The 22,296-nt window shown below is 40.3% G+C and overlaps 1 protein-coding gene across 2 annotated transcripts; it reads right to left on the bottom strand.

The window, feature by feature from the left end:
- Nucleotides 1-5,443: 5,443 nt before the first annotated feature.
- stk16 (serine/threonine kinase 16) lies at nt 5,444-15,247 on the bottom strand. 2 transcript variants are annotated; one of them, XM_034221285.1, is made up of 8 exons: nt 15,141-15,247; nt 14,632-14,756; nt 14,026-14,245; nt 13,811-13,944; nt 12,103-12,190; nt 10,301-10,429; nt 10,028-10,149; nt 5,444-7,807 (listed from the first exon to the last, which is right to left on the bottom strand). In XM_034221285.1, the coding sequence occupies exons 1-8, from the start codon at nt 15,210-15,212 to the stop codon at nt 7,669-7,671; spliced, it is 1,029 nt and encodes a 342-aa protein (XP_034077176.1). In that variant the 5' UTR covers nt 15,213-15,247; the 3' UTR covers nt 5,444-7,668. The 2 variants fall into 2 exon arrangements, with proteins under 2 accessions (XP_034077176.1, XP_034077177.1); XM_034221286.1 differs by having other exon boundaries at nt 7,522-7,807; nt 15,109-15,204.
- Between the last annotated feature and the right edge of the window lie 7,049 nt (nt 15,248-22,296).

Below are 22,296 nucleotides of genomic sequence, written 5' to 3'. Positions count from 1 at the left end.
TTTGTCAACTGTGTTTCCACTATGAGTTACTTTCATTCATGGCAGGCTGTTAGCTTGATTGTTAGCAATTCCAACGCCTCATGTTATCTGGCAGAAAAAATGATTCCAAAGTGAGTTCCACAGATTTCAAACCAAAGAGGGTGCAAATATTTATACAAACTCAATCAGAAAATAACTGGTATCCAAGAGAGAAAGTTGTACTGATGCTAAAAAACACACATTCAGCATACCAAGCCTGATGGCCACATGGTATTGCTAAATTGCCAATTATACTGATGAAGTTCTTTTGTAATATTTGTGAATTTCCAAGCCCTTAACAATCCTTTAACAACTTTCCTGCTACCCCTACAATGTAACACCCTGTTGTTATCTTGTAAAAACTATTGTAAACTGGGCATTCAGGTAACAATAGATACAAGTACGGTTATGGTAACATAACAGCATATAGTAAGGATCAATAATGGAATATCTCTATAAGCTTGTTTTTGTAATAAACTAGAACCCATCAAGTCTGCCTGAGTTTTCAGCTGAAGATCCTAGCTGCCTGTTTAAGCCACTGTTTGCTGCCTCAGCACAACCATAATGCACTTTTACTCTAGTCTAGGTGAAAGAGTTGCGATGTCTAAAATAATTCAAAACATCAAGCTGACCCTATACAGCAAATAAAAACTATCGATTCGCCCTCCCCAACTCCCACTTTAAAATACTTATTGTGGAGCTCCATTTTGTCTAACCACTTGGCAAAAGAGTCCAGGGTCTAAATAAAGAAAGAATACATTTAAAAAAGACCCCGGGCCAACGTGTTGCTCTCACCTTTGCAGATGAAATTACCCGAAAAGCTGTTACAAATCAATATAATCAATGCAATCAGCTAACTGGCACAGGCAATCTCCTGCCAGTAAGTAAAATACCCCCGGCGGAGATCTTTCAATCTCTAGTGCCATAATTGCCCCCAAGGGCGACGTTAGGGTGTAGCATTTTGTACACTTAATTAAATTAGTGAGCTCTGTGGACAGGGTGGGATGCCGATCTCCCAGAGAACGGATAGATCTGGCCCTGAGCCAGTAATTAAAGCAATACCTTTCCTGATTACGCCAATCCCCCTTAATGAACTCATTATGCATTTTAACCCAAACACTCCCATGAATTAATGAGCACAAAGAAAGCCCCTGCACGGAGAGAACGCTTCGATCACAAACACAAGTCATAACTCATCCACTCAACGGGGCAGACGTAATGTCCATATTTCTCCCTCTTTCAACAGCAGCCAAGGCTAATTTTGACTTGAGTGATGGCAAAAGTTCTAGGTCTGCACACATAAGTCTTTAGAGAAATAGGATCCCTTGTCTGGGGAAGTAACAACAGAAACTTTATAGGCTGACTTTACAAGGTCTCAGAAATCATGGCTGAACTCACTGCATTCAGAAAACTTTGGTAATGTCTTTGGGCACGGATAGGACTACACATTAACACCCACACAGGTTTCAAAACATATGTGTAAGATGATTTAAAGAGACCTAAGAACAGTGCAGGGTGGGAGCAGCTCTGCGCTGACCCATAATGCTTTGCTAATTAAATAATTCACTAATTGATTCATTGCCAAATCAATAAAGCCTGCAGATGGTTTATGGTGTGAGAGCTAAAGTGTGTTTGTGTTTGAGGACTGCAGAGGGTTACAAATGAAACACACACACACACACACACACACACACACACACACACACACACACACACACACACACACACACACACACACACACACACACACACACAAGATCCAACCTGCTGGTGCATCCACCTGACTGAACGATAAGCAAAAGCACATGGAATTGGTGCTAAAATGTAGGTGAATATTGAGTTGACCTTGTGCTTGTGTTGTATGACATCATTTCAGACCCTCACAGGCAGATGATAGTGAATATAAAAGGCATGGGACACTGTGTGTGTGTGTGTGTGTGTGTGTGTGTGTGTGTGTGTGTGTGTGTGTGTGTGTGTGTGTGTGTGTGTGTGTGTGTGTGTGTGTGTGTGTGTGTGTGTGTGTGTGTGTGCGTGTGTGTGTGTGTGTGTGTGTGCGTGCGTGTGCGTGCGTGCGTATATGCGTGTGTGTTCCATAAACACAGCTCTGTCCTAGACCCAGTCCCAGGGGAGTCTGGGCTTTGTAGGTGGGCCTGAGCAAGAAATCAGCTAGGATATCATTAATTCAAGTGTAATGAATCCTTAGGTTATTTGTGTATAAAAGGGCATATGCACTGTAAATATGTGGTATGTTATGTATACTTTATGACAGGTCATTTGTGTGAGTGTGTGTGTTTGTGTAGGCCTGCATGGTAAGATTGGAATTACCTTTGAAAGTAATTGGGACAGCAGTGAAGTGTGACATCTTACTGATCTGAGTGGACGCAGGGGCTGTAAATCCAGCTACATGAGCAGTTTGATATTTGTTTCCAAGGATGTGTGCACAAATACACACACACACACACACACACACACACACACACACACACACACACACACACACACACACACACACACACACACACACACCCAAAGAGACGCAGAGAATCACCATAGTGCTCAAAATACTGTCGGATAAAGGTTATGCTTGTCTTTTGTGAGAGATGATTATTTCTCAGTTGGATTAAAAAAAGGACAGCATTTCTCATTTTATGTGAAACTACATAACAAAGAAAACATTATTAATGTTATTTAAAAGCTCTATAATACCATTCTCAATAACACTCAATAATTTACTTTTTTTCAAATGTGTTTTCAAGGAATAAATGTCAGTTTTATTATTTATTCTACTTTATGAAGACAAAGATGAATGGACAGCCATTGATTTTACAAAATTAATTATTTGAATGACCTTTGATGAACGTTTGAATTACATTTGTCACAGCCACTTGTGTATTTTTAAACCATTGCTGTATCTTGTTCACACTTGATATTCTGATACAAAAATGTCTCCACTCTTCTGGATCCGACTAAAGATTTTGGAACTTGGCTGCAAATTAGCTCCCAGTAAAGCATTAGTTAGGTTTGGCACAGATGTCTTGTTACAATTTACTTTTAATTTCACCCCTAAAGGTGGAGTTCAAGCCAGGACTCAGAGCAGGACCGTAAAGTTATTCAACACAAAACTGTGAAAGACATTGTCATATCAAAGCAGTAAAGGGTAATTCCCAAAATGTTCCCTCAAAGCAGAAAGCACAGCATTTTCTTAAATACTGTCTAATTATTATTTACTTAAGGTAAATAAGTGAGTGAATATTGAAGTACACACCTCACTCGGCAGTCCCATTCTGTGAGCTTCGCTGGCTGATCTCTTCCCGGCAGACCGGGGCCAATCTAGAAGGCAGTGGTAGAATTTAACAAAGTACATTTACTCCAGTACTGACCCAACATACACATGTTTGTTATTTATAATTCAGCTCCAAATGCAGAAGTATGAAATAGAGCTTTAGTTTACAGTTACATATTCATTATCTCAATACCAGACATATGATCAGATTATAAAAATATGATGCTCTGTTATTGATTAAATCAGTTCACATGACCTCGATCCAAAATAAAATACTACTTGCTCATTAATGCATCATTAATGGCACAGTTAATGACACTTTACAGTTTTCTAAATAAAAAATACTTCATGCTTTCACTTGAGAAACGTTATCAATGCTGGACTTTATTTTGCACATAATATACAAAGGATATATTACTATATTTCCAAGGGAAATGAGCTCTTCCTTCATAGCAATGAAGAAAATGTATGAAATGACCCTTTTGAAAGCATCCTGTGACGCTGCCACGTTACCGAGGCAGCAGCTGAACAAACTCATTCAAATGCTATCTGAATACATATCGTGTTTATCATGACAAATTATTTTTTTTATCTACATACCGGTACTTTTCTTGGACTGCTTTTAAGTGAAGAATACCGTTTGATGTCAAAATTAAATGTAAAACAAGTGCTACATACAGTGGGGCAAAAAAGTATTTAGTCAGCCACCAATTGTGCAAGTTCTCCCACTTAAAAAGATGAGAGAGGCCTGTAATTTTCATCCTAGGTACACTTCAACTATGAGAGACAGAATGGGGGGAAAGAATCCAGGAAATCACATTGTAGGATTTTTAATGAATTAATTGGTAAATTCCTCGGTAAAATAAGTATTTGGTCACCTACAAACAAACAAGATGTCTGGCTCTCAGACCTGTAACTTCTTCTTTAAGAGCCTCCTCTGTCCTCCACTCGTTAACTGTATTAATGGCACCTGTTTGAACTCGTTATCAGTATAAAAGACACCTGTCCACAACCTCAAACAGTCACACTCCAAACTCCACTATGGCCAAGACCAAAGAGCTGTCAAAGAAACAAAATTGTAGACCTGCACCAGGCTGCGAAGACTGAATCTGCAATAGGTAAGCAGCTTGGTGTGAAGAAATCAACTGTGGGAGCAATTATTAGAAAATGGAAGACATACAAGACCACTGATAATCTCCCTCGATCTGGGGCTCCACGCAAGATCTCACCCCGTGGGGTCAAAATGATCACAAGAAAGATGAGCAAAAATCCCAGAACCACACGGGGGGACCTAGTCAATGACCTGCAGAGAGCTGGGACCAAAGTAACAAAGGCTACCATCAGTAACACACTACGCCGCCAGGGACTCAAATCCTGCAGTGCCAGACGTGTCCCCCTGCTTAAGCCAGTACATGTCCAGGCCCGTCTGAAGTTTGCTAGAGAGCATTTAGATGATCCAGAAGAGGATTGGGAGAATGTCATATGGTCAGATGAAACCAAAATATAACTTTTTGGTAAAAACTCAACTAGACGTGTTTGGAGGAGAAAGAATGCTGAGTTGCATCCAAAGAACACCATACCTACTGTGAAACATGGGGGTGGAAACATCATGCTTTGGGGCTGTTTTTCTGCAAAGGGACCAGGACGACTGATCCGTGTAAAGGAAAGAATGAATGGGGCCATGTATCGTGAGATTTTGAGTGACAACCTCCTTCCATCAGCAAGGGCATTGAAGATGAAACGTGGCTGGGTCTTTCAACATGACAATGATCCCAAACACACCGCCCGGGCAATGCAGGAGTGGCTTCGTAAGAAGCATTTCAAGGTCCTGGAGTGGCCTAGCCAGTCTCCAGATCTCAACCCCATAGAAAATCTTTGGAGGGAGTTGAAAGTCTGTGTTGCCCAGCGACAGCCCCAAAACATCACTGCTCTAGAGGAGATCTGCATGGAGGAATGGGCCAAAATACCAGCAACAGTGTGTGAAAACCTTGTGAAGACTTACAGAAAACGTTTGACCTCTGTCATTGCCAACAAAGGGTATATAACAAAGTATTGAGATGAACTTTTGTTATTGACCAAATACTTATTTCCCACCATAATTTACAAATAAATTCTTTAAAAATCAGACAGTGATTTTCTGGATTTTTTTGCCCCACTGTATTTATTCTTTGCAATTCATGATAAAACAGAATTTTTCATAAATAAATAACACATTCTTTCCTTCGAATATCTGTGAACTCCATCCGTACACTTAGAAAATATAATTAGTTTACTAGCTCCATGGTATTATTAACAAACAAAAAAAATCATCTTCAGACATTTTCAAAACGTATTATTAAAAAGATTATATATTTAAACCTTATGCCAATTTCAACTCCAACAATTTAATGTAAAGGTTAACCATTAAGGATTCTAATGTGGTCCAATATCACCGCATACAGGGTCACGAAAGCACCCATCTCAACTTAAATGCCCAAAGTATTATTTCATTAAACGATGGTTTTAAAAAAAGGTCAAGTGTGTAGAATTTAGAGGCACATAGGGTTGAGGTTGAAGCAGATTGCTACTGAACAGATCTCCAATCTCAAGCATGTCAGAGAACTACGGTGGCCTTAAGGAAAAATAAAATCATGAAAGACCCCCTCTAGAGCCAGTGTGGTTTTTCTGTTCAGGCCTAAAATGTGGCAGTCAAACATTGCCGACCCTGTGGAAGAGGATCTCTTACTATGAAGGGGTCATTCAAAATGTCCCAATAATTAAACAATTCCTTGTTTCAGATGATATTACTGGAAAGAAAACATACTGTAGCTTTTATTAATATTTTACATTTTCTGCCAATAAATCCTCCTAAAACCTACACACTTGTCCTTGAAAAGAAAGGTACCATTGAGGTTGACTACTTCAGACCTTTAATAATATGGGTAAACCCTGAGAGAACAAAATAGTGAGACCTCATTCACACATGACAGGAAAATCAGAATTCACCACAAGTAGAGCAGAAATGAAAAAAAAATATTTTTTTAAAACAATACAGTGAAAAGTGAAGGTTAAACTGCAATGGTGGATATGATCAATACAAAAATAAATGAAATTCCTTAGTGATTAAAAGTTCATTCTCTATCGTGAAAGTACATACAGTAACACCTGACCCGTACGCAGACACTCTTTGTTGAGTTTTACAAAAGAGCCTCTTCACACATCATCATCTGTACAGACAGAAACATCTTCATGTCAACATGTGGAGCCGTGATGGAGGAGCACCACTGTGTGTTTAAATGCAGCATTGCAGGTGAGGAGCATTCTGCCTCGAAGCTTTCCCCCATTACAAACAAACAGTACGAGTGAAAGTGAGGAGAAAAGCTGAAGGCCAAGTAGTATATTTGTGACTACAGCACACAAGCGTAACACAATATTTTACACACAATAAACACTCAGGAATTAAGATAAAAAAAATAAAAGGAAGTGGAACGTTTCCTTCTCGGTAGGGAATTAAATCAAGATACATATTAAACCCATCCACCAGACAGTTTAGCAAAGCTTTAATGTCATCCCTTTTTCCTATTGAATACACAAACTTAAGACAAAAACTTTTTTAAATAATATTTAGAAATTAGCATAATTGGATAGGCTAAACTTAGCCTAGACACTGAAAACAGATGGTAATAGCTAGCCTCGCTTAATCTAAAGTTATCGAAATCTGGCATACCAGCACATCTAAAGCTTACCACGCTATGTCCTGTGGTAAGTATAACCCCTTTATTGTTATTATTATTTTCACTTTGTTTTTGTACAGATTAAACAAACACTATATTACATGATGAAGAGTTTGTAAAGTGCTTGTCGGCAGATTTTTTACTTTTAGACAGCATCAGGCTAGCTGTCCCCCCCTCTTTCCAGTCTTTATGAAAAGCTAAGCTAACAGACTGGCTCCAGATGTAAATTTAACGGACAGATATGAGAGTGGTTTCTATCCGATCATGCAAATCTCGGAAGAGCAATTTTTGCACAATGTCGAACTATCCCTTTAAAATTATACGGAAAAGCTGCTTTGAATTAGAAGCAACATTTCTACCTTGCCAAGACCATTATATTGCAGGTTGAAAACACATGTACAGTAAGGCCCTTCAGATTCTTCAGATCAGGTCTATCACTACAGGAGCCGCCTGTGAGAGGAAGGCTGGATCTTAGGATTCAAACTGAACGCTAAAACTGTTGCCAAGCTCCCCATGCTGAGTAAAAGTCAGCACCTCAACTTTTATACTCAAGTCAATAAATAAAAAGAAAAGATCTTCAAGCTAAAAATAAAATATGTTCATTTGTGTGTGCAAAGGTTTCCATGACACCCACGTCCAGTTCACCGTGCATGTTCACACCATGTTGGTTTGCGTGTTGGGGCTGCAGCTCTGCAGATCCTGTACCTGGTCCAGAACCCAGTGGATGTTTGGTCTCTCCTGCGGATTGGACATCATTATGGAGCTCAGCAGCATCTTTAGGCTCCCCGAGTAACTGAGGACAAACAGAGATCAGATTAGAGCTTAGAGCTTTGAGACGTGGTCAAATCATCTTTAACACCTGTCAAAGGTCATTCATATATATATTAGGGCTGTCAAACGATTAACATTTCTAATCAGATTAATCACAGCTTAAAAATTAATTAATCATGATTAATCACCATTCGAACTATGTCCAAAATATGCCATTTCTTCATATTGTTGTGGGAATGGAAAGATAAATGAAAGAAGGCGGATATATCCATTTAACATACAGTATACGTTTATTATAACATTTTTCTGTGTGTCAAAATGAAAGACAGCCCACACACCTATCAATCATCAAACCGTGGGGTCTTAATTCATTACGTGTTGATTTCTATCAACGGGGGAGTACTTCAGGAAAGTCGACAGGGGGGGGGCTAGTGGAGTACTTTGTGACCACAGAGTGTGAACGTTGTGATCAGCTGTTTTAGCGCAGTTCTCCAGTGAAGGGGGAGGGAGTCTGTGCACCCCTGTACTACAGCAAAAGTATTCGCCGTCGGGACTTCCTGCAACAACACCACGCCGTTATCTTGATTCTGATTGGCCAGAAGACATTATCAAAGATGTTCTATTGGGAAGATGATCACTACGTGACAAAAGTTTTCAAAACCGTTTCTGGTCTTCGGTATTTCCAGACAAGTGGCTACTGAAATCAATCTTACTAACTGCTGTCTGTGCAATTTACTCCGCGCGAGTTGGCAGACTTTATTTTGCTTACTTTAACATTATTTTTCATGGTGGGGCTAAGCCATTTCTTGGTATGGGTGTAGCCTACCCCAGCCATACCCTGGCGCTGCCACTGGTGGGATGTATGGGGCGGGCCATTCTGCACATGCATTAAATAATTTAACGCAATTAATTCAAAAAATCAATTACCGCTGTTAACGCGATAATTTTGACAGCATTAATATATATATATAATTTTTTTTATGATTTGTTGCACTAGATTGACTAACAGAAAGTGAGTTTTCCTGGACAGAGCTGAACAAAAACAACCTAAACAAAAACTTTTCTTTGGATTGCACTTGATAACTCTGACCTACAATAACTTAGCTGCGGACTAACACAGGCTTTTAATAAGTATAAGGAAACATTTAAGATACAGCTACATTTTTTTTTAAATCTCAATCTCTACATGTATGGCAGCCTTTCCATTCCAGTGTCTGTTAAATTCCAACATAGAGAAATGTTGTCAGTAGTTTATAGAATAAAATATATTAATTTAGTCAAACGCATGCCTATAAATAGTAAACTCAGAGAAATGTTGCAGTGGTCTCTACATTTTTTTCTAGAGCTGTATCTTAGGCCCCATTTACAGGGGAACACAAACGAACCGAATTCGATATCAAAAAAGTATTCCGTTCACACGGATACGGCTCAATAAACGTGTCCCTTCACACGAGAACGCTCGACTCGCTCGACCCGCTGTAGTACTTATGCCGGGCCTGTAAGTGGCGCTGTAATTCCGCCACAAAATACACCAAAAGCAGCGAAGAAGAACCCGAGCATGGTTGCCATGATTGCCTGGTTGCCCTTCTGTTTATTCTCTGCGGTGGATTTAGCAACATTTAATTCATGTAGTTCTCCATGTCCACTTGTTGCTGATGGTTGTGGTAGAGGAGCTGTAGATGTTGCACTAACATCTGTAGCATGGTCAGTAGCTACTCTCCCCACCTCTGCTGTAGCATTGTCAGTAGCTACTGACAGTAGCTACTGACAATGCTACAGCAGAGGTGGGGAGAGGCGGGGCTATCGTTATCAGGAAAATGATCGTATAGGACGTACACACGGAGCCATTTGCCCCCCCAGAGCGTTCCGTTTGCAGATCTATCCACCTTGGGACCCGTTATCGTTTTAGGGGTCCGTTTCCGTTACGGCCTCGTCTGAACGAACAGGCTATACGAAAGAGAAAAGTAGCGGATACAACCCGTTTCGTTCCCGTGTAAACAGCACCTTAGTCTGCAATGGCATTAAATAACTACAGGTTTTTAATACACATGTTAATTGAGTAAGTTGTGTGTCTTCTAGTATTCAGTATGTCCCTAAAATCAGTCACACCTACTCACAACTTGGCTCAACTTCTAGATAAAATGGAGAGGATTCTTTCAAGCCAATTAACAGAATTGGGTTCACCAACAGGATAGATTCTTCAAGTTACACTGTAAGATGATGTGATATTCTGAAGACTGACCTGCACGACTGTGGGATGGTCACTGGATTCTGGACAGCCAGGGCCACGCTGTCCCCCTTCTGAAATACCATGTCATATGGCCCCTCCAACATCATCATGCAGTAAAGCACACAGCCCAGTGACTGAAGGAGTCAAAAGACGAGAAGAAGAAATGGTCAGTGATTTATCCACAGTAACATTGGCACCGTGTTTCAGAGGCTTACTGATGTCACTCACACATGAGAAAAACATGAAACAAACAAGACCAAAGGATTGAAGATAAAGAGCATTTACCCAGATATCAGTTCGCTCATCTATAATGCAGTGGCTCTCTACATTGAAGAGTTCAGGAGCCCTGTAGGAGATGGTGCACCGCTGCGCTGCCCAGTCCTGTATGGTCATGGCTTCTCTGGTTCCTCGAACCTGAAGGTAAACCAGTTTCATTAAATTCATGGCAGGGTAAGGGTCGTTTAGAGCAGTGGTTCCCAACCTTTTTTCCCCAAGAGCCCCCGCAAATGACTCCTGTTGGAAGTTGCGCCCCCCCCCCCCCCCCCCACAACAGCGGTAATTAAAGTTTAAAGGTCTCAAAAATGCTACAACTACTGTCACAAACTGGATGAATGTGAAGTATTTTGTTAAAGGAGGATGAAAGCGTAATTAAGGAGCACTATTGGAGTGACTTTGATGGCTATTGGACTCAGGATTAATTTATTTGGATTCCCGCTGTATGAAGAAATGAAAGGACAGCGCAAGTGGAAACAATTCACAAAGGGATTAAACTGTTGCTCAAAGTAAGCCGGATTTTGCCGATGTGTTTATGTGGATTCAAAAGTCGTAAATAATCTACAAAATGGAGACCGATCTGATCGGAGCAACTGTGACAAATAATCCAACTGAAACCGGCATGGACAATGACTAGTTTTAAAAATGCGCTTCTCCAGAAAAGCCTGGTTTGGACACTTTATGGGCAGAAGAAACATTTCTATCAAAGAAAGAATTATACATTTCTGTCTTTTTATGCCTTTAATACTAACTTGAATTTTTATTAAAATGAATTAGTCAATTATTTTTTATATTTTATTGTAATGTAGAGACAAGGCTTTTAGTGACAATCATGTATTGCCTTGTAATTATATGTAAAAAAAAAAGTTTAAAAAAATAAGTCTAAATATGATATTTGGCCTCAAATCATCTGAGGCGCGCGCCCCCCAGGTTGGGAACCACTGGTTTAGAGGACCTAATGTTTAGAAGATAAGCCTTTAAAACATGAAACATATTTATGAAATGTTGCGTAAACTCTTAATTATTTCATGACAAATTTTAGAAACTCTTGATTTAAAGCACAGTAAAATAAATGAGTTTGTGTTGGGGGTGGCGGACACACAGAACAATGTAAAATTGTCCAAATGGAAAATAAGCCAAAGCATCAAACATTGTTGGAAGCATTTACGAAAGATGGGAATCCTCTTCCAGGCAGAAGACCGGAAGTTTGCTTTAACAGGTTTAAATCTTTAAAATGCTGCTCTTTACATATCTATACATATATTGGTAGAACATGAAAAAAGCGAAGATTTGTATTCTGTGAAAGAAAGAGACAATATCCAGTAGCTGTTCATTTAAAAGATTTGTAGAATGATATTTTTAAATTGTGGTCAATTGGAATTAAAGATCTTACACTGCCATCTAGAGCTGGACATCTGGACCTTCTTTATTATGTTTTTTATTGAGTCTTCATGTTAACTGCACAGTTAGTCATTGCTACACGTTAGGTTGTAGTATCTGATGTTAGAATTAAAACGCAACACCGCTATTTGTCTAAGCTTGCTCGCATCTCTTGGTCTTAACTTTTAGACCACTTTCTTGTAGATAACATAGGTTTCGTTATTCACTTTTTATTCTAAGAAATACTCAGCAATGTTTTACATTAATGTTACACCTTATTTTGTTATATCAACAGACACAACCATAGAAGTAATGCACTTTGTTCTCACACAGTAAGTTAAACTAACAAACTATTTTGGACTTGGTGTTGTCGGATCAAAAAAAGAAGCGATGAGGTAAATATTACAAACTCATCAAAGACTCTGCGCCCTTACCTCAATCCTAGCACGGTTCATGGAGCCCAGGTCCATCAGAAGCGGCCTATCGTCCTCATCCAGAAGCACATTTGTCGGCTTCAGGTCTCTGGCAGATTAGGGCAGACACAGAATAGGTTCAGAGCAGGGGCGGCGCCAGGGGGGAGCTAGGGGGTGCTGAAGCACCCCCCAGGATTGCCAAAGCACCCCCTATAAATATGTGTTTTGTTTTTTTTCCCGGAAATTATTATTATTATTTTTATTAAATTAGAAAAATTATTGATTACATCAATGCAAATGTGAAACAAACAAATGTTTGACCAAAAACATAAAGCCAACACAGGTGATATGATTAGGCCAATGGCCAGCACCCATTCGATTTTTGACCTACCCATAGGCTAAATTACTTTGTGACACTTGAGTGACTTCCTGTTAGCTGGAGCCCCACATTATTTGCCAACAGCAAAGTGACAAATGGATCGTTTTTTAGTCCTTAAACGTCCACATGTGGACACTCAATCAAAACCAACTGAAAGCGAGAGGGATTCTGCACATAATAGGCCTCGTGAGTACAAGTAGCTTACTTCTGGGTCTCTGTGTTTCATTCAAGCTCTGCTCTGTGTATGTGTGGCACGAGCCATTTTGTGTGCGAGCGAGAGAGCTCGCGCACCGGTGGGTATCTACCGGAGATCGTTGTGGTTAGCATCTGGTGCTAGCTAGCCAAGCTAACGGATATAAGGAGCTTTTTCAACAACAAGGTGGAGGGAGAACTCTCTCCTGTCAGACGGAGAGTCTCAGATAACCTCAGCTCAGGTGAAGTAAAGGACTCTCAGTGTTTAGATAGTTAACTTTAGTCTAGTTATCTCAGTGGGTCTCAAACGGTTTGTTTTAAAAGGAGAGTGATTTGTAAAATATCTATAAAGAAATAGAAAATCTGTTCACAGTTCTGTTTCATATGTATGTTGAGAGATACAGTATATCCATAGATCTCTTCATTTTGCTCTCGAAGTGCACCAGATTGAATCTCCATGAGGTCCACTCCCCACTTGTAAAAATAGCACTTTACCCCTGCTTACACCTATATGCCGTGAGCTGATTACCGAGCCTTCATTGTAACAGTCGCGGGTACACTGTGTGTGCGTGTGGGGAGTGTTGCAGTAGAAAATTCAACTGTAGCGCTGGTGCATTAATGGGAAACCCTTAATGTTTGAGCACCCTCTATGAAACGTCAAGCTACCCCACAGCACCCCCTAGAGAAAATCTCTGGCGCCGCCACTGGTTCAGAGGTCTGCATTTCAATGGTGTAAATACGAAAACGGAACACACAAAATCTTTCTTCTGTAAAAGATGGTAAATAAAAACATGACTGTTTTCAATTGGCTAAAATTAAAATTCTCGATTGTAAAAGGATTTCCGTTGACAGTGAGTTGAATGACTAACTACGATATTCAGAATACTCTCATTGTGATATAAACTGTAAAACATTATACTTATCCAAGCAGTAAGCATTTACAATTGTTACTGTACTTTTAGGAAACTGAAGTTAATTATTTAACAATTGTAGGCAATTTTTCATGACTTTATATCATCTTCCTATTATTGATTGCAAATAAGAATGTATAAATATTATCAGGTATTTCTGTTCAGGATAACTTTACAAGGTAGGCCTGTAGAAATGCTGGCGTGGTGTAAATGTTTGTTTCGATGTGTGTGTATGGAGAAAGATTACCTGTGTGCATAGCCTTTTTCATGCATGGCCTTGAGTCCAGAGCAGATACCACGGAAGATTTGCAAAATCTGTTTTTCAGACATTAAGCTCCCCTTGTCCCGTAACTTCTCCAAAACAGACCACAGGCTGCCTTTCTGTTCACACAAACACACAAGTCAGAATCAACTCATTTCCCACAGGAGTTTCTAGGCAAACTCAATGTTGCATCAACTTACTCCAATATAAGGCAGCAGTAACCAGGCTTCAGTCTTGCCTCCACGGTCAACAAAGGTGTGCGCAACTATGCTTAAGATGTTGGGGTGATTAAAAATCTGATGCATCTCCATCTCTGTCTGCGCCTCCTGGCGGCCTTCACGGTCATGGCACAGGATCTTCTTCAGGGCATAGAAGCGCCCGTCCTTTGCCCCCTCTACCAGGTCAACATAACTGAACCCCCTGAGGAGAGGACACAGAGAACAGCATATGAGTTGTAATAATGGTTTAAAGGAAAAGGCTTTATTTTGTACATTATCAACAAATCCAGAGAAACCTCTCAACAATCCATATGTCTGTTTAAACTCAGCTCCAACGCTCAGCCTTTGTTTCTACTAAAAACGTTATAATATAACATTTCACAAATGAAAATGCTATATGATTTCACAAACAGCTTTGAACAACAATGGACATCAGAGAAATAAGTTATTACAGGCTTTGACTTGTAGGATTAATTGATTTTTCTCTTTTTATAGGATTAGTTGACAATCAAATGGAAAGTATAACATCAGATAAACTGCAATTAAGTGGAGTTTTTAAATGAAACAATGTCTTAAATTGTATATTACCCTTCGTCTAGTTTCTGGACAAAGTAATATTTTTTGTTATCAATGGTGATGGAGCCACGGGAGCAAATACACAGGGTCTGCCCCATCTTGACTGGTACATTATTTAACGCCAAGCTTTTAAGGGCCTGAGAGAAAGAAGACAAACAAAGTTATTTGAGAGAAAAAGCAAGACAGAGAAATACAGAAAATAAGGCAATTTATTTACTAGATTAGCATTTATTATCAAAATAAAACTGGGAAATAACCTTGTGATCATATGTAAAGAAACACGGTAAGACTGACAAGTGTCAATAAACGTTAGCTAACATAGCACATCACAAACATCTAACGTAAGCTTAGCAACAGGCTAACACAATGCGACATTAACGTCGTTGTTTAACGTTAGCCCCAATGGTGGTGTTAGTTAACATACAAGAATAAGCTACACACACAAAAAAACACATGTTAAAATTGGTGGCTTAACGTATTGATTCTTACCAGCTAGCTGTCTGTTTACCAAATTAGCTTACTGTCATATCTCCTCCTCCATCTTCTTCTTCTTCAGCCCTTTTAAACCAGGGTTTAAAGCGCTTTACCGCCATCTACTGCTTCGGAGTGTGGACCAGAGGTTAAGGCACCATTCAACTTAAAATCAAGATATAAAATACAACATATTTGAATAAACAAACAAGCCAAACATGTCAACAAGTGTATTAAAAAAGTACATATAAGTTAATCAGACAGTTATTTAAAAACAATGTTGGCAAAGAATTGCTCAAAGAGAGACATTTACCCAAAACATTTACCAGATTATCAGCATCTGAAATGTTTGGGTTAAGGTTGTCCCTAAAATAAATGATATCTTTGAAGAATAAATAGTCAACCAAGAATATCAGACCAACAAAATATTAGCATATTAACATTCAAAAACAATAATGTGAGAGATAGCATCCAATTAACCTTATAATTAACCTTTTTATAGACTCTGGATCCAAAAGGCAATAGATTAAATACAATAACTGTGGGATATTGTTGTGTGTGTATGGGACAGATTAAATTGCAACCCTAACCATTGAAAGCATACATGCTGATAAACACTTACACACTGTTTATCTGTGAAATGTCCTGCTGATTGGATCCTTGAGTTCAAAGACAGAAACTGAGATTTTAATGGTGTAATGCTACTTGTAACAGAGTATGCTCTATGGTATTTCTACTTTTACTTAAGTACCAGATCTGAGTAGGTTTCTTCTTCCAACTCTGTAGGAACCTTTGTACCCTACTTAAAGCAGGGCTGCCAACACTCACGCATTGAGCGTTAAAGTCACGCAATTAACCCATATCTCACGCACTCACGCCTTTCCTCACGCTAAATTTTCGTCCAAAATAAATGTATACAAAAATAAAGTGAAGGAACAGCAAACCGAGCGGTCTACGAAATGAGACAGTCTTCTGGCTTAGTTCAGTAAAGTTGGAACGATATTGGGAGATTCGGATTTCACGGATCAATAACTCATGAACAAAACGTTATTCAGACACAAATGACGTCTCCTTGTACCGTGGTAAGGACAACGAACTCCAATCACATTTTGATCAGAAAAGCCAATAGGCTACACGCCGTCCTCCGAGCTGGGCACATTACATTGGTCTCTATTAGTCCAGCAGATATGTGAAAGAATTGTGCTTTTGATGATAAAAGCATGACATTTGGCACACTGTTAGAGCATGCCCTAAGGAAGATTTTTGGCTATAGGGCCATCGCAAATGTGTCCAATGGCGCCACCCCAGACTCCGTACACAACTGGATGGAGCCTCTGGAGCGATTTGTGGTATTGCTGTATGACCGCACTAGCAGCCAGGAGTCAGTCAATCAGGCACGCAAGTAGCTCTTCACCCAGAAAGGTAGAACAATTGAGGGATTCCCCCCAACACAAGCAGCATTGATTCAGCACACAAAGAGAGCTGCCTTCCAAGCTGGTTACTGCTGGGGACAGATGATGTTTGCAACCCCTGAACTTCCATCCCCAGGTGACTGGGGGTGGAAGAGGAAGGCCACAGGTGGATGGGAAGTTTACTGGACCACATTACCAGGCCTGTCGTGAACTCCTCTACTGTGGATGCAAAAAGGGGTGCAGTGGGCAATGCAAATGTGTCAAGGCAGCAATTCAGTGCAGTGCCCTTTGCCACTGTGGTGGACTGTGTTTTCAGAACTAACTCTGCATTTAGTTGAAAACCTGTAATATTACATATATATTATGTAACATGTATTATTACTTCACCATAATACATATGTTAATGGTTTACTGTGTATTTTGTTCCCTGAATACCAGATACATATAGTTAGCTACATTCTAGCATGTTGTAAATAGTACCAATGCATTCCCCATCCTTGAAAATGTAGGATTAGCCACCAGAATCAAGTTCCTAGGTGGTCTAGATCAGGGGTTCCCAACCCCTGGTCCGCGGACCGGTATCGGGCCGCGGAATTGTGTGAATTATAAATATATAAAAATATTTTATCATAATATTTTTTCGAAAAGTGTTTAATGTTAATCTTTCACCAGATAACCGTTGAAAATGGCTTTTATGATGTTCCGAGGGATTCGGCGGCTCAGCCTGGTCTCAGCCTCTTGTGCGCACGAGAAAGTTACCGGTGCGCCAAGTAGGAAGAGGAGCGCACAGGAGACAACCGTTTAATTGCAGACTGTTATGTTTATGTGGGGAAATGGCAGTGCATACATTATTTGAGATATATTTCAAACTCGGACTTCATTTTAAGGACATGTCGGCCAGGGGTGTAGAGCTATATGTTTATTTTATTAGCTTTTCTTTTTAATGACTGATTTTAAATGCCATTTTCTTAAATGTCTTTCATTTTTTTGTAAAGCACTTTGAGTTGCCTTGTGTTGAAAAGTGCTATATAAATACACTTGCCTTGCCTTTGTTTAAGCACCGGATTGACAAAACAGGAGAGTAAACCAGTCTGCCTTGATCTATGAATTCATGTCCGGGACTCTCACAGTATCTGCTGCCCGCAGCTGTTTTATAGAAGGAAAACCTCCTTCACTTCATGAAATGGCTGCAGGCAGCATCAGGAGGCAGCGGGACGTGTAACTCCGCTTCTGAGAAGTGCAGCACCAGCACGCCGAGAGCTGTGCCTTTTTACGCACCGCCTTCGCTGTGTTTACCTTCATCGGAACAGCGAGTGACTGCAGGCTGCTACGTGTTAACCACACACACCTCTACACACATCTCTACACACATCGAACTGCCCGATTACTCCCCCTTTTATTAGTTTTATGAAGGAGATGTCCTGTCACCAAGGCGCATGATGTGTGTGTGTGTGTGTGCTCTGCTCAGCTCTTGTGTTTGTGTCTGTCCGACACCGGCATTTGTTTTCAAATGACCATGAACAGTAATTTACACACATCTGGCTAACTCCATAGGTAGCCTATATGCGGGTGTTCCCAAAATAAATTAGTTTAATCTTAATCTCGATGTAGTGCTAAATGTTGTCGGACGTGCACCGGAACGAACGTCACTATCATAATATCTTCTGAAAACAAATGCCAGTGTCACACACACACACACACACACACACACACACACACACACACACACAACACACACACACATCACACACACACACACACACACACACACACAACCACACACACACACACACACACACCACACACACACACACACACACACACACACACAACACACACACACACACACACACACACACACACACACACACACACACACACACACACGACACACACACACACACACACACCACACACACACACACACACCACACACACACACACACACACACACACACACACACACACACACACACCACACACACACACACACACACACCACACACACACACACACACACACACACACACACACAACACACACACACACACCTCTCCTTCATAATGCTCCTTCTCCTCTTTTCCCATCACTGGATTATCCGTAAATCATACAAACAAAACCAAAACGTTGATTTCTGTTATTTCCCGTTTTGGTTTAAAAACTGAATAACGTCGGTTTTTGGGTTTTTCTGAAAAAACTAAAAACGACACCGGTTCTTTTTTAAACGTTGTTAATATGTTTTGGATGCATATTGTTCTAGTATTTGTTCAGGCTGTTACATACAATTAGCCTCTGTTGCTACCTGGTGAGTAAATATTAAAATCAGTTAAAATTGACAACCGGTCTGTGATTTTTTTTAAATGTATCTGCCGGTCCTTGGCACAATAAAGGTTGGGAACCCCTGGTCTAGATCCTAAACCACTGGTAAAATAACAACCAATGGCGGCCATTTTTTAAATGGCCGCCATTGGAGCCATTGGACAAATTTGCGATGGCCCTATAGCTAAAAATCTTCCTTAGGGCATGCTCTAACAGTGTGCCAAATTTCATGCTTTTATCATCAAAAGCACAATTCTTTCAGATATTGGCTCCACAGCTGAGATCGCTTCATTGCCTCATCCACCAAAGCCTCCTGTGCGCAAAACTGAGTGGTGAGTTAAAAAACACAATGGACTCTGTCATGGCGATTATTAACGTTATTTGTTGTAACTCCAGTTTACAGCACCGCCTTTTCCGCCAGATGTTGTCAGACATGTCAGCTCAATATAATGATTTGCTCATGCACAGTGACATTAGATGGCTAAGCCAGTGTTTCTCAAACTTTTTCATACCAAGGACCACCTAACCAATAAAAAAACACTCGCGGACCACCTAACTCCACAAATATCCAAAAACACATCGTTTTTTACAAATCGCCTGAAAATGGTACAAACAAGTGGCAACATGTGTGATGAAGGTGCTTATCTGGGCTATTTCATGCAATCGAAAGTGAAACTTAAGCTCGTTCCATTGCTGAGATATTCCCGCGAGAGTGGGAAAAACTTAAATAAATGTATTTCTTTCAAATGTGAAATGTTACCAATATACTCACGGACCACTAGGGGGCGCTCACGGACCACCAGTGGTCCGCGGACCACACTTTGAGAAGCACTGGGCTAAGCAAAGGAAACGTCTTGAAACGATTTTGTGAACATAACGAGGAGATCATGGCGTTTCTCCGCAATTCAAAACATAAAAAAGCCAACGCCTTTCTGTGTCTGATAGAGAATGATGAGTTTTACGCTGCTGTTTGCTTTTTGAGCGACATTTTCCAGCATCTGAACCAACTCAATTTGGAGCTGCAGGGCAGAGATAAAATGGTTACACAACTTGTGGAGAGACTCCATGCGTTTCAAAAAAAGCTCACACTTTTTTTTGCGGATTTATGTCCATGCAAAATGCTCCTGTGACTGCTATGGACTGACGGCTTCGGGCCGGGTAATATTGCACTTTATTAGCGTGATTGCACAGTACAGTTGACATTACATATTTGCACATAATTTATACTAATTATTGAGGTAGTATTTTTTAACTGATTAAACCGTATTTATTGGAATGTCGTCTGGCAGGTGCTGGTCGGGTCCTCGGCTCCGCCTGAAAAGATAGTGAGTTTGCGAGAGCGCCGAGAGTAGTTATGCTGGTGTAAGGATGACAGCGGTTGAGAGTAATCAGGGTGCAAATAATATGTTGATGTCTGTGGCTGATGATTGTGTGCACCTGGTGTCCTGTGTTGTCTCCTCTCACCTCACGTGTGTCTTGATGTGTGTATTTAGGTGCTGTTTCCTTGTAACTGGGTGTGTGTGTGTGTGTGTGTGTGTGTGTGTGTGAGATCCTTGTGGCTGCATGATGTGTGCAAGGAGAACAGCAGGATTGAGGCTGTGAACTTTGTGCACATGATTTTAATAAATGCCCACGTCGGGTTATATTTTTGGACGTTCTGCCTCTGCCTCCTTGCTTGGTCTGGGCCGCTCAACGGTCAGTCTCACAGCTCAATTTTCCAACACTGCGCACTGCAGGTTTACAAATCACCGAGGTGATGACTGGATTTATGGACGCATTGAAAACCAACTTTGCCGCGAGGTTTGAACATTTCAGTCTCCCGACTGAAGTGATGAGATTTGTGAAGGACCCTTTCTCTGTGAATGTAGAGGGGGAGTTTGCACTGAAGGCAAAGGATCTGATTGTGACATTAAATGAGGCGTCTTTACAACTCGAACTCATTGACATTCAGTCATCAGATGACCTGCGACAGTCATTTCAGCTGGCAGGTTCTGAAAAGTTCTGGACTCATGAAGTCAACCACGAGAAATTCCCTCATTCAAGGGGTCTTGCACTTTATGTCCTCACAATGTTTGGCTCGACTTACACGTGCGAATCGGCATTCTCACACATGAATGCATGGGCGTAGGAAGCATCCTGAATGTGGGGGGGACATTTTTAACGGGGGGTCCCCCACCACGAAAACAAATTGATTTCCTGTATTCTGGTGCATTTTAACAGGTGGTTTGATACTTTTATGTGGCTATACTAGCATGAGGAAAATTATGGGTACATTTTGTAATTTCATCCAGTAGTAAAGAAAGGAAACATATTTGATTATTAATTCAGAGCCGTCTTTGAATGAATAAAAAGCAGTTTAAATGCCCCTTTTTTGTACATTTATATACAACAATAAATATTTATGAGTGCATTGAGAGATATTGTTGTGGAGAGTCATTTATATATAAAACGCAAAATACATTTGTGAATCCTTCTGTGAGATGAGGTTAAAATGTTAACATAGGTTCAGGAGCATGGCCACGCCTAAAACTCCACCTCGAACCACGGCCACCACTATTTATATCCGGCAAAACTTCCGGCCACTGCTCGTCTCCATCCTTACATTTATTAATATTGAGACTGATCTGAGTCCATACAGATGTTAAGTTCATCTAGGAATGGTATCATTGACTTAAATGTTCAAATAAATGTTGCTCTTCCGTCTATATTGGTCATATGATGCCCCTTGACTGAAATGTTTCCTGTTCAATATCCCCACTGATTTCCTTAAAATTCTGGGATGAGAGTCCACATCACAATTTACTCTAAACTGTCATTTCCCTTTCATCACTCACCTCAGCAACGGACCTCTCTCCACTGTCCCTGTGTTCTGCCTCTGACTCACTCTCAAGCGCCTAGATGTCAAGAGAGGTGGTGAAGTGATCACTATTTATTGAGCAGTATACTCTTTCACATTGAATCATAACAAGTCATACTGAATGTAAATACAACTGACTCTAAAGTAAGTCCCAGTCTGTGATATTGGACATTTTGAAGACTCAAAGCCCCAAGCAGTAGGTAGAATATTAGCTAGTCTATGTAATGTGCACAGAAAATAAATAGTTAACTGAATACTGGGATGGAAATTGCCTATAAGCACTCAGTAAAACATAAACACACACAAAAAGCTTCTGAATGATAAGAAGTATAATTAAAACATAATGCACATTACCATTTTGAGAGAGAGTACCTAAATTAAAGAACTCAGAAAATAATCTCTTATCGAACTGAGGCTCCAGTAAAACACACTGACTGCATCTCTACAGTACATCATGGTGTTTACATGAGCACAGAGAGATCGGGTTATTCATGTTCCCTGTTTATATGATAAATACTAGCAACCTGGCATTTCGATGCCTTTTCTCATCTAAACTATTCAGTATTTGTATCTCTCTATCATGACATAAAGACGAAACTCCTCTCCAGAAGTGAGACG

The sequence above is a fragment of the Gymnodraco acuticeps genome, unplaced genomic scaffold, assembly GCF_902827175.1.
Source record: "Gymnodraco acuticeps unplaced genomic scaffold, fGymAcu1.1, whole genome shotgun sequence".
Lineage (NCBI taxonomy): Eukaryota > Metazoa > Chordata > Actinopteri > Perciformes > Bathydraconidae > Gymnodraco > Gymnodraco acuticeps.
This window is presented reverse-complemented; position numbering and strand designations above follow the sequence as displayed.